Source organism: Dendrobium catenatum, unplaced genomic scaffold (genome assembly GCF_001605985.2).
Source record: "Dendrobium catenatum unplaced genomic scaffold, ASM160598v2 fragScaff_scaffold_537, whole genome shotgun sequence".
NCBI lineage: Eukaryota > Viridiplantae > Streptophyta > Magnoliopsida > Asparagales > Orchidaceae > Dendrobium > Dendrobium catenatum.
Window position 1 is genome coordinate 356,383 of NW_021318999.1, and position 13,451 is coordinate 369,833.

Genomic DNA, 13,451 nt, shown 5'->3' on the forward strand with positions numbered 1-13,451 from the left:
ACATGATAAATTGCTTATTTAATGGTGCCTTGGGCTTCGTTTGGCATGGCTTTTTATTGCTTACTAAAGCAACTTTTAACTACAAAAAAGAAAGACGTCTTAAACAAAGCATTAATTTTTTACTTGATGACTTAACCTTCGTTTGGGATGGCCTTTTTATTGCTTATTAAATCAACTTTTTAATCTAAAAATCAAAATCTTTGTACTAAAAAGCTGCTTTAAGAAGCAGTAAGAAAGCCGTCCCACAAATTTTTTATCACTTTGTAAAGCTACTTTTTAGTACAAAATCTATTGAAAGTAGTGAATAAACATTGATCAATCTAAAGTTGTCCCAAATGGAACTTTATTCTATTTTGTTAGATTTTTATAATTTACATACTGTTACTGCTCAACTCAATTCATTTACAAGAATCATTCTTTCTCATTCTTCCTCTCCTCTAATTCTTGCTGGATTAATTATTATGTGCGGACGTCGAGCATCATTCGGAGACCGATCATAATGTGTCACGTCACCCATGTGCTTGGTACCGCTAACATGCGCATTTTGGTTGATATCCGGATGGTGTTCTTCGTCCGTTCTCCGGGGAGAATAATTTCTCGAATTTTATCTAATATTGGGTGGAATTGGGCTCGGACCAGTTGTCTATCACCTGGCTTTAATGGCAGACTGTAGCCATGCACATTCCGCACTGTGCCTTTCTGCTTTCACATTCAATCCTCTTCTACAAAATTTTCATGCGAATATCTCTTCTTCTTTTATAGGAAAAGACAGCGATGAACACTCTGCCTGTATGATGCATCGTTGAATTTCCATTCTGAACTGATAGAGATAGTGGCCAATGGCCATATATCCACACTTGCAGCAGCAAGTGGGGCTAAATTGCTTAAAATGCTCAAATCTTTTCACCATTTTATAAATGATATGTGAAAATTTAAGAGAGTGATTGATTTTTGGGGCCATTCTTCTTTGATGATAAGGTTGATTCGAGAAAGATTTAGGGTTATTTCTTGGCTTAATATTTGTATTTAATGGCGGATTTAAGGAAGGCATGAGAGGGCACATGCATATTTATTCTCTCTGAAATTTTAAAAATATATTTATATGTTCTATATTTTTTCTTGCATAAATAGAAAATTTTAAAAATATTGATGGTATTTTTAAAAAAATAGATAATTTATGTCTTCGCTATAAGAAAATCTACTAATCTACTAATAAGGATTGATTTATTTGGAATTTACTTTACGTCTCGCCAACTTGACCTAGACCTAACTCAAAAAATTTGGATTTGGGTTTGGGTTAACCTATTTAATAAATAGATTAAGTTCGGATCCAGAATTTCGACATTTTTATGAAATGGGTTGGGTTCAGGTTGACTGGCCTACTAATTCGATTTTGACTCGAAAATGAACCGTTTATTTTTTTTCCTTTTATTATTTTGCTTGTTGATTTGATTTTCTTATTTTTTTTTAACAACCAACTTAAACTCTATAATTGATAAGTTACAAAAAAAAAAAATTATATTGAATCAAAATGCACTTTTGGGTTAGGTTTCGCGTATCAGGTTGCCAACGGGTTAAGGTTCAGGCTAAGTTGATTAGGATCGGATCAATTTCAGGTCAAACCTATATCTGACTCACTAAATCATTTTAACACCTCTGTTCTTGACAATTTTGATAATTTATTTATAATTTTGTTCTTGGTTCAATCCAATATTCTAAAGCTCAACATTAAATTCATTTAATGAGAAATTCTAATTTAAAAATTGTCTCAACAACATCATTCAATATTGTACCAAACTTATTGTGATGGCGTTAGAAACATAGAATGCTTGATTTATTTTTGTGAGAGTGTAGGCTTGAGAGAGATATTTATAATTAATGCTTTTCACACATCACATGAGGGTGGTTTATGTAATTCTCAATTTGTTAATATGAATAATTCAAGAAAAAGGTTAAGGTTTTGTTTGGTATAGCTTTTTCATTACTTTCTAAAATAATTTTTTATTACAAAAAAAATTATAGTCAATAAAATTTTGTGCTTAAAAACTGTTTTAGAAAACAATAAAAAAACCATCACAACCAAATATATTTTGCACTATTTATTGTCTCAACTCTGAGAAAAAAATTGAGATATTGATATTAAGAGAGAGAGAGAGGCATGTGGGGCCCATGAAATAATTTTCTTATTAATTTATGTAAACTTTTAAGAATAAGTTTTTTCTTATTTTCCATTGCTAAGATTTCTCATGCAAATGTTTCTTCTTTTAATTTTAATTTTTTTCTTTTTTCAATTATTTGCGTGTGAATGTGATTCATAGACGACAAAATAATTGAAGGCATTTTTCTATCACTGTATGCAATAATTCAACTCACAAGACAATGTTGACAAAGTAAGATGCCATATTTTTCTTTTAATATTTTAACTCTTTAGATTATGAATATAAAACTTTTGCTGAGTAGTTGAAGAACTGTCAATGTTATTAGAAAATCAGCACTCCAAAAAAAGGGTAGCTCTGCACAGTATAATTACATTCTTTCATGGTTTGAAATTCCTGCTTACTACATTGTGAATTCTTCTTTATCTGACCTGTAAATCATAGAGAATTCCAGATGAATTTTAGGCATCATTTGGGACAACTTTCTTACTACTTAACATAAATTTTTAGTATAAAAACTAAAAAAATTTGTACTAAAAAGCTATTTTAAAAGGCAGCAAAAAAGTCACATAGAACAATTTTAAAGTAACTTTTTAATATAAAAATTTTAATTTTTTGCTAAAAAAAATTTACTTTAAGAAGCAATAAAAAAAACATCACGAACGAAACCTTAATAATTTTTTTTTTTTTATTTAAGAGCTTACAGATTCGAGCAGTGTGTTTATCATTAAATTCATGCAAAATCCCTAAAAGAAAACTTTAGATTAAGGCTTTGTTTAGAACAGCTTTTTCATTGCTTTCTAAAACAACTTCATTGTAAAAAATTCTAATTCAAGAAATTTTTTAACTAAAACACTGTTTTAGAAAGCATTAAGTGTCCCAAACTAACCCTAAAGCTTCGTTTGAGACTACTTTCTTACTATTTCTAAAACAGTTTTCTTGAACTAAAAATTTGTTTTAAGAAACAGTAAGAAAACCGTCCCGGACGAAACCTAAGCTTTGGTCGCCTAAAGCCTTTCCCAGCTGGTGCTGCTAAAGGGTTGAAGTTTCTTTAATTAAAACAGGACTAACAAAAAAATTAATTCCTCACTTCCAGTCTAATAACACTACTTAAAAGAGCTTCCAAACCATCAAAATTCGAAGAATGCATGCCTATACATTTTGTGAGAAGGATGGTGCCTTCTTTTTTTCTTTTTTTGAAAAAAAAAATTATGATTTTTATAATAATTTTAGAAACTTTAATTTCTCACTGCTGTTGCCTCTTCCTTAAAAATAATTAAAAAATAATAATTATTATAATATTCACAATAGTTTTAAAATTTTTAATTTTCTCACAATAATTTATAACTATTTTTACAAATAAAACGGGTATTTTTTTATTTGGGGGATTTACACACATACCATTTTATTTTATACTATTTATATATCTAAGACCCAAAACATTAATATTACATGTCTACCACCTATATAAAACAAATGTGACTGCATAAAAATTTATAAGGTGGTATGATTAATATATTTGATATTAAAGTTGTAAATGAATTGTAGGCATATAATATTAATGTTTTGAGTGTTAGATATATAAATAATATAAATAACGTGGAATGTATGTAAATCCCTCTTTTTAGGGGAATTTTATCCTAAATATTAGCATCTTAGTGGTTATTGTGCACCTTAAATATGAGGTTTCTTATTGAAAAGAAAGCTCTCTGCCAATCCCTCCACAGCTATTGCACCTCATATTCTCATTCATTTATAGCACATTTTACTAAGAACATAACATTTGGCACAACTAAATCATCCAAAATAAATAAATAAATAAGAGTGCAGTTACAAAATTTGATGAATAGTATATATAATCTGTGTGCGTGTGTATGAGAATTCTCTGATCATGCAGCAAAGCTTATCCTTAACAGTGAATCCTATCCAAATGGCAGATACTGTGGGGTAATCCCTACAATGGTCCCTTCCTCATCCTTAAATACTCTACTGTCAGTCTCAGTATCCTTTACGCCTTGACCCACCATTCATGTCAAAATATTATATAAGCAGCTCTCCTTATATAAGAAATGATAGATAACCGTCGATTATATTAATTATACAAATCTTGATGCATGATATAGAGCAATCCATCATTCCTGATCACCATAAATTGGCTTTCATGTATCAGTGGCAATATATCAAATACATGGCTGAGGGAATCCACATATAAAGATTCTCCATCAGAGGCATTTACTTTATTCAATTTGACATTATTAAAGGCGCTTGCTTTCTGAATGTGACCGATTACCTTTTTTCTTTGTCTGGATTCCTAACAGTTCTCATAAAAAGCTCGAAAATACTATGGACAAAACTATTGATGAAGAATAATTAGCTTCTGCTGATGTCAGGGCCAGCAAATTATTGAAAATGATTGAATTAACAGAACTGTATTATGAGTGGAAAGATTAGGATTCAAGAGATGGTTATTAGAAATACCTGAAAGAGACAACAGAATGAACTTACTCCCCAGTGAATTATTTGGTGGAGCAATAGCCTGCATGCTTCCTGGAACTCATCTTTCTACAGCCTGATATACCTTTCATAGCTTCAATTTTTTCAAATCCTGCCTCAATCAAACCTTGCATTTCAAATATGGATATTTCTTTTGAATATGCTAACACTAGGGACCGGTTCACTGCTATAGCCGCCAGCCCAAGCCGGGGGTTGGGGGGTGGGGGGGCGGAAGCCCTAGTGGGGCCCTTTACTTAATTAAATTGTGTTTAGGAGGAAAAATTTAAATTATGGGCTGTTTAGGGATTTTATAAACTTCCTTTGGCTTTAATTAGTCATTTGGGGGCTAGGATTAGGATCATCTTGAGATTTGCTGAATTTTGAGATCTAGGGTTTGTTTTGCCGGCTTCAGGCTTTGCTAGAGATTTGGAAAGTATTTTTTCTTCTCGAATTGAAAAAATTTATATCTTGTTTTATTTTTCTTGTTCGTGGATTGAATCAAAGTATTTCCTTTGAGTTTCTTCTCCAATTTACTACAATTCCTGTTTGGTTTTTGCTGATTTCTCTCTGAAATCAGCCTTTTTCTCGCTGTTTTTTCCAATTCTGGCTAGGTTTGCTTGCAAACTCAAGTATTACCCTTAGGATTACTTACGAACTCAAGTACTTCCTACAGTATCAATGTTAAAAGAATCCAGGATTAACAGCTTGATAAGAATAGCCAGTCATATCTAACTAAAGGTATTCTAATGAGCCAAACTTTTATCAAAGAAATTGGACGAGTACGAGAACTTGTGGTACGTATCTGTGGGATATTCTCACTAACCTGCTTGAACTGGTGTGCTAATTGCTTTACCTGAGTGGTAAAATTAATTGTGGAACTACTACTAATGAAAATATAAATAAATCACACGGTCAAGTACTACTTAGGATGAAAGGAGGGATTATACAGTTCAAACATTGAAATACTACATTGATTGTTCTTTCATTTCAAGAAATAACAATGAATTCTGCATTGGAAACATTGAGATACATATTGCGAGTATTAGGTATAAATATTGACAATCATCTCAATATACAAATGGAAAACCTGGACAGCAATCAAGATCAATGAAGTATACTAATTGGCTAAAAGTTGAGCAAAAAATTTTTTGCATGAATTATAAATAGTAGTTCAGATAGCACTCAGTAATACATGGAGAAGAAGGTTTTGTAGGAAACTAACGGAAAATAGTTGAATTAAGCTAAAGATCCAAACAAGCTCCTACCAATTTCATGATTATGTATGTATTCCTTTTGTCTGCCGACAAACATGGTTTTTCTTCCTTGCATGTTCACTGTTGTGATGCTGTGTGCGACAGCCATAACCATACCAGCAGTTCTCCCTTCCAGCTAAATCAGGTGGGTAAAGCTGCAGGAGAGCAATGCAACAAAGCAAATCAGCACGACTATTTAAGAATGAAGTTATAATCAAATGAAGCTATAATCCTTTTGGTGCAAGTTTATCCCAGTAAGCATAGCACATAGGTCTGTTTGATTCGACGTTAAGCATTTGGAATTGGTTCAGCTGAGTTCTTTAAGTGAGTTTCGATAATATTTATTTGTTTTGCATGAATGTACTTCTAATAATTTAGATAAAATAATTTCTGGAATATGCAAAAAGTTTACAGGTATTGCATTTTAAAGTATTATATCATATTTATGTAACAACAAAAAAAACAACAATAAGCTTTTATTCCACTACATGGGGTCAACGACATGAATTATTTTTTGCCATTGTGTCCCGATAAGAGTCAAATTCTTATTGAAATCTAATAAAAAAAATGTCATTTATAATACTTTCTAACCAAGTATTTTTTAGTCTAATTCAACTTTTCTTAACATTGGCTAAACATATATATCTACTCTCCTAACAGGTCATTAGAAAGCCGACGTTTTATGTGACCAAACCATCTAAGGCAAAAAAAAAAAAAAATCAAGGTGACTTCCAAACCCTCACAAGTGGAACTTCTCACCATTATGAAGATGAGCATCAACAATAGGAACTCGGTTTCCTTCACTTTCTACCGAACAAATATTGGAACTCAATTTCAGAACTCAGTTCCAATCATCCAAAAACATATTGGAACAAAATTTTGGAATTTAGTTCCAATCATTTCCTAACACTTGACTCAAAACAAATTGGCCCATAATATTAGTTGAATAGGCAGTTCTGGCAATTGAATGTCATCATGGGAAGAATATCAATACTGAATAAACCTGTTGACAGGTCGAATTCAAATCAGATTTTAGGTCAATCCACATCTAACCTAAAGGATACACAAAACTGTATAGGCCACACTCTCTTCAACATAATTCCTCTATGTTCATTTCATCTCCACATCTTGACAGCACATCTTCTATCTCCATCAAATAAAAGATCAATTGCATAGTAATTTATTTCCACGTTGAACAGACCCTAGTGGACAGATTAGGGGCAAAAATATTTCTCAATTTCTTTCAGAATCACATCTTAAGCTCACAATATGCAAGAATTCATTATGCAGCCAGCCATGTTGCACAGATACGCCTATTTTTTAAGGCGTGCTGTATCAGATAAGTGTCGGACACGGATACACGCCCAATACGGCTAGGATCCGTATCTGATACCGCATCCCTTTAAAATAATATTTAAATTTAAATGGATATGCGTATCGGACACACGTATTCTATTAAATAATTAAAAAAAATTACGCGTAGAAAAAGAGCCGCCCGGCGCCCAATTAAGCGTATTCAGCATTCATTTATGCGAGCAGGGCAAGCGCTTTCACATAACAACTTCCGTCTCTTTATTTGCGGGAGCAGCCGACGACAAGGAAGGCAGAATGCGCATGCCTATTCATCAATTACGGGAGTAACCATGCCGTTTTCGTCGTTTGCGGGAGCAACCGACGTGGTCTTCATCGTTTGCGGGAGCAGCTGTCGCCAAGCAAGGCCGAACGAGCAAGCTTCTTCATCGTTTGCGGGAGAAGCCAACGCCAAGGAAGGTCAAACAAGTGGGGTCTCCGGTCGTCTGCTTCCTCTTCGTCGTTTGCGGGAGTAGCCAACACAAGGGAAGTCGTGAGAATCACGTGAGGAACAAGCAAGCCAAAGGAGTGAGAGTCTAGCAAAAGGTAAACACAGTCCGTTTCGTGCAATTTTTTAAGGTTTTAGCATTTTGTTGATTGTAAGTTGCAAGTTTGGATGGATAAGTTGTATGCACAGTGATTACTTTGAACTTATTTGATGAGGAAATCGTCAGTGATTTCGACACATGTACCACCGGAGATCGACGGCGGCCACTATCAGGAGTTTATATTTTGAGTCATTTTATGTAGTAGTTTATTTTATTTTTTAGTTTTCTTGTTTTACCCTTATGGATGATCATTTGATATTGTAGCCCCAAGAGCATTTATGTCTTTTAGTTTTAGTTTCATTTTGGCCTATTTATAAAAGGCCTAATGTATTGTATGATGATGATTATTTCTTTCTCTTGTTGATCTCTTTGTGAGTTCATGAAATTTCTCAAGATTTCTTTGTGAGTTCTTGAGGAAATAGTATTGTGGATCTCTTTGTGAGTTCCATTGGAGAAGGTGCCTGAGGTTTGATTGCTTCAGATTTTCCCGATCCTCAAAACCCCTCTTCCCCTTCTCTCCCTAGCCGAATTTCTTCTCCCCCCCCCCTAAAATTTCCCCCACTAGCCTTAATAAGCCCACCACCGGCCACCTAGGCCGATCCCGCCACCGGTGGTTCCGCCAGTCTCCTCGGCCGGATGTCGTCCCGCCGGCTCCAAGCGGCCGGATCCTGGCCACCAACCTTGCCGCCGGCCCCTTATATCCTCGCTCTTGTTTGAATTTCAAATTTCTCTTGATTAATTCACTTTCCTAATTAGCTTCTCTCCAAAAAGAAAGTCAATTAAGATGATTAAAGCCTATTTTGAAATTCAAATTTTGTTTCCCTCTCCTATTAAACCTATTTGGGAAGTTACTTAAAATATAATCAAATCTGAAATTAAATTTCAGATTTGATTAGGTTTTTATTTACTTAACCTTGGGCCCCACTTACTTAACTCAGCTTCTCTCCCCTCCCTCATATGGCCGGCCCCTTTAATGGGCTCTTCTCTCTCCCAAATTACATTAAAAGCTCCACCAAATCAGCCCCTAATTATCTCCACAATTAACGCCCCTAGTCATTATTGGATTAATTTGAAATTTCAAATTAACCTCCCTCCAAAATCACTTGAAGCTGAAATTAATTTCAGTTTTCTAAATTCCTCCCTCTCCCCCTAGCTCACGGCTAAGCCCTCCTCTCTCCAAACTGCCACCTCCACTTTTCTCCTCCCATCCTTGCTTGGCCGAGTTCCACCAAGAGAAGATTCTCCTACCGCCAAATACATCCACACCGCACAGACATCTCATAGTCATGAATTGCCGATCCGGAGCGTGATTACGACATTGCATACGATCATCAAGGCGATATTGATGTCATCCGATCACCGTTCTTTGACGTTGGATTCGGCTCCGACAACACCTTTGAGGATTACTTGAATCGGATTCTTCCCCACCTTGTGGACATCCTCAACGAGCAACTTCCGGCGGACGAGTGGATCATCAACGGCCGAACACCTTCTCCAAATCTGACTTCCTCCCCGGCGGCTAGCCCCCTCGGCATTACTTGTCTAATAGTGGCATCATTGAGTTTGTGCGCCATCCTCTTCCGCTAACCAAGTGAATCCAAGAGTGAAAGTGAGGGACTTCGAGGTGAAGGATCTATATCTTAAGCCTTAGATTTTTGTTGAGAGCCATTTGCTTTATTACTTATTGGATTAATTTTGTTTATTTCATGTTGCTTCTAAATGTAATTGATTGACGTTGCTTAGTTCTTCCATGGAAATTTCTTGTGATCTATGTTGAAAAGCATTTGTTTAAAATTAGCCATGCAAGTTCACAAGTATTAATTTCTAACAAGCAATTCTTGTCTATCGCATTTAGTTTCACATCACTATTTCATCACTATGGTTGAATTTCAGTGAAGACAATGTTCCGGAAGCAACAACAAAATCCGTTTTGCGATCGAACATCGTCTAGGCAACGTCGCGCGCCAATTTCTTTGCTTTTCCCATCGTTGCCTTCGGACTGCGCTGATTTTGTCATGTGACTTTCATTGACAAAATTGATAGTGATTTTTTAGTATTGACAATGTTTCAGACGCAAAGGCGAAGTGCGTTTTGCGATCGGACATCGTTTATGCAATGTTGCGCGCCAATTTCTTTGATTTGCATGTGTTGCCTCAAAATGCATACTGATCTTCTCAAGCGACTATAATTGCTCAAATTGACTGTCACTTTTGGGTATTGACAATGTTCCGAACACAACCACAAAGTCTGTTTTGCGATCAGACGTCGTTTGGGCGATGTCGCACATCAATTTCCTTGGCTTGCTTATCATCGCCACGGGATTCCTGTTGTCGCATCGGATGACCCCAATTGAACAGGTTGACAATGATTTTTGTGTGTTGATGATGCTCCAGATGCAACAGTGAAGTCTGTTCTGCTATCAGACGTCTTTTCGGCAACATCACACATCAATTTTGGGTGTCAATCGTCCCCTTGGACCAATCTCGTTCGATTTTACTGTGAGGGGTTCCCACTTAGGCGATTTTGATGTCCTGATTGCAGATGCACAGTCGGTTTGACAATCAGAGGTCGTTTGACCTTTTAAGTGATGCGTCGCATCAACACGCGCGTTTCTTAAATCGTCGCTTTTGCCTCTTTGTGGGTGTATCGATGTGTTGGGGTCAACAGAAAATGAAATATTGATAAATAAATCCAATAACAATACAGTGACATGTGTTTTTTGTGGCAAAAAAACAAAAAGAGGAATTACACGCCACAAATAACACATCGTTGGGGGTTTTTAGGAATGCTAGACCTTATATATCAAATATTTGAGTATTGTTTACTTGAACTTATATATGACTATGGTTGTCTTTCATTATTATTGTTAAAATCTAGTTGTTCAACTACAAACAAATCCAACTGCTACAATGGTCAATCCGTGGGATGCAAGACTCACAGTAGAATGCTTTCCATATTCGAGGAGCTAATTTATAAAGGATTATATTATAATTATTTTGTAATTGTTTATTTTTGTATTAAGATATCTTGTATAGATCTATAAATAGGGAAGAAATCATGGAATAAAGCTAAGTTTTCCTTCTCATACCTCTATTTTTAACATGGTATTAGAGCCAACAACCTTCATTGTCATTGTAGAATGATCATATAGATCATCGAAGGAGGAAAAGAAGAAGAAATTGAAGCATTGCCGAAGACGGAAGCCGCAGACGAAGCCCCTGAGACGGAAGATTACCGACCGACATCAAAGCGGAGTGTTGCCGAGGACGAATGCCGCAGAAGGATCCCTTACCGATAGAAGCTTGTCGACCGATGTCGAAGCGGAGCATTGAGGAAGACGCAAAAGCCTTAGCTGACCAGAAGGGGGATGTTTTGTATCCCGATCCAAATGTCGTAACTTCCTATCTGACATATAGGGAAAGTCGTCGAAGGAGAGTAGACAAACAACCACAAAGGAACCGAAGAAGCGACACGTGCCTACACCTCCTATGAAGCAACAAAGATGAACAACAGCAACGAAAAGAGCCCCACTAGAGATGCTCCCAATCCGAAGTAGACTTCTACTTGAGTAGCTACCCAATCCAACTCTTAAAAGGACCGGCCGGTTATTTCAACAAAAAAAGTATCATCGGCCTTTATTGTCGTAACTAAAGATCGGATGGATCTTATTTTTTTGAGCCTTCATTGTTGTCCAGAATCAAATAGATAGTCTTCATTACTATCATTTTGTACTATCATTTTGTCCAAAAATGTCAGAAATTAATTCTTCTTCGAACACTGACCAATTTGAGGATTTTATGGTGCACTAAAGACGAGGTAACCTCAAAAGCATGCAGCCTTCCTATCGACTAAATGGGAAAATTATTTAAAGTGATCTCAATTTGTGAATACCTACTTAAGGAAAAATACATGACCTCCTCGAAGGACCAAAAAAAAAAAAGATATCCTCATTTTTTAACATGGGATGAAGAACACTCCATGATTATGTCATGGTTGGGGGATTCCATGACTCCAAAAATTAGCGATACATCTATGTTCCTTTCCAATACAAAAGCCATAGGTGATGCCGCCAGGCAAACTTATTCAAAAGCTCGTGATGCTGCTCAAATCTTTGAAATCAAAATCAAAGTAGGAAGCACCAAACAAGGAAGCAAGACCACGACAGAGTATGCCACTATCCTACAAAACCTATGGCAAGAATTGGATCACTATAGATGCATCGAGACCAAATGACCATGACTAAACTTTATTGAAAAAGATAGACTTCTATAATTTTCTTGCAAGACTAAATGTCAACTTCGATCAAGAGTCCGAATCTTTGTCAAAGAGGAGACAATGTCACTTAATGAAATAATAGCTATCATCCGCACTGAAGAAAGCCGACGAGGTATAATGTTGGAACCAAAAGAAGTTGAAGTCTCAACAATGGTAACCAAAGAAGCTTCATGGAAGGAGAAAGGTAATGACTCTACAAAATTCAAAGATAAAAGACTCCTTTTGGTGTAGTTATTGCAAAAAGTTAAGACACGCAAAAGAAACATGCTGGAAAATACATGGAAAACCCCCCAATAAGAAATAGAATCAAAGAATAGAAACAATGAACACATCGCATGCCAACAACACAAGTAGTCAACCCAACCCAAAAACACAGTCTAGTCTCGGAGAACTCAATAAAGAAGATATTGATAAACTGAAACGACTCCTGGTATCTCTTGAAAAACCACCTACATCTTCCTCTTTTGCACTTTCATGTAAGTTTCCTATTTCCCTTAGTTTAAGTGCATCTAGAAATCTTTTAAAAGGATTATGGATCATTGACTCAGGAGCCACATATCACATGACTCATACCACCCATACCAACTTCATCAACTATACCCCTTGCCCAAGTGATAAGAAAATCATCATTGCAGATGGTTCTCTTACCACAGTAGCAGGACAATGAGACATACCATTATCTCCCACCCTAACTCTAAAAAATGTGCTCCACGTACCTCAATTATCCACAAACCTAATATACATACAAAAATTTACCAAAGATCATAATTGTCAAGCTCTATTTAACCCTACTTATTGTCTATTTCAAGGCCAAAGTGTGGGCTCAGAAAAATTCCAATTTTAGGATGTGTGATCCCGAGGGAATTTTCAGAAGGCAGATTGGGTTTTAGATAAGACACTACCCAGAGATTTCGCCCTCATTTAGTGAGGACTTTTTTGATCTGAGTTCTGGTTTCCTATAGGCGCAAGCCCCTATAATTAATTACCCCTCCCGATAATAGGAGAGAACTTTCGATTAAGGCAAGTCATCAAAGATGTCGAATAGGTTATAAACCTATCACATAATAGCAATAGTTCTAGGGTTTAAATCTTAGATTTGAAAGTTTGAAATTTGGAATTTAGAGTTTATCACCACAAACTTAAAACTGATGGTGGGGGGAATGAAGACGAGCCCGATCAAGATCCCATGGTTCCGTCGTCCCGGGCTGTCATGATCCCTGGTCTACTTAGTCAGAGGAGGTAGTCGACCCAACCTGACAGAAGGCATCTTGTTGGCAGCCATGGGTTGCTTCGTCCAAGAATACCTTGTAGACCTGGGTTGGTGTTTGTCTAAGGGGATATATCTGAATCCACCTTAGCTGACAGAGGGCTTTATG

The 13,451-nt window shown here is 36.0% G+C and overlaps 1 protein-coding gene across 6 annotated transcripts in view; it reads right to left on the reverse strand.

Moving 5' to 3' along the window:
- Positions 1–5,593: 5,593 nt before the first annotated feature.
- LOC110109426 (E3 ubiquitin-protein ligase CHFR) overlaps positions 5,594–13,451 on the reverse strand; it is a 45,623-nt gene continuing 37,765 nt past the window's right edge. For 5 of the 6 annotated variants that reach the window (XM_028694671.1, XM_020840495.2, XM_028694670.1 and 2 more), the window contains one exon: positions 5,594–6,057. In XM_028694671.1, the coding sequence (XP_028550504.1) occupies positions 5,926–6,057 (132 nt within the window). In that variant the 3' untranslated portion in view covers positions 5,594–5,925. The remainder of the gene's footprint in view (positions 6,058–13,451) is intronic. The other variant, XR_003700651.1, reaches the window with a different exon arrangement.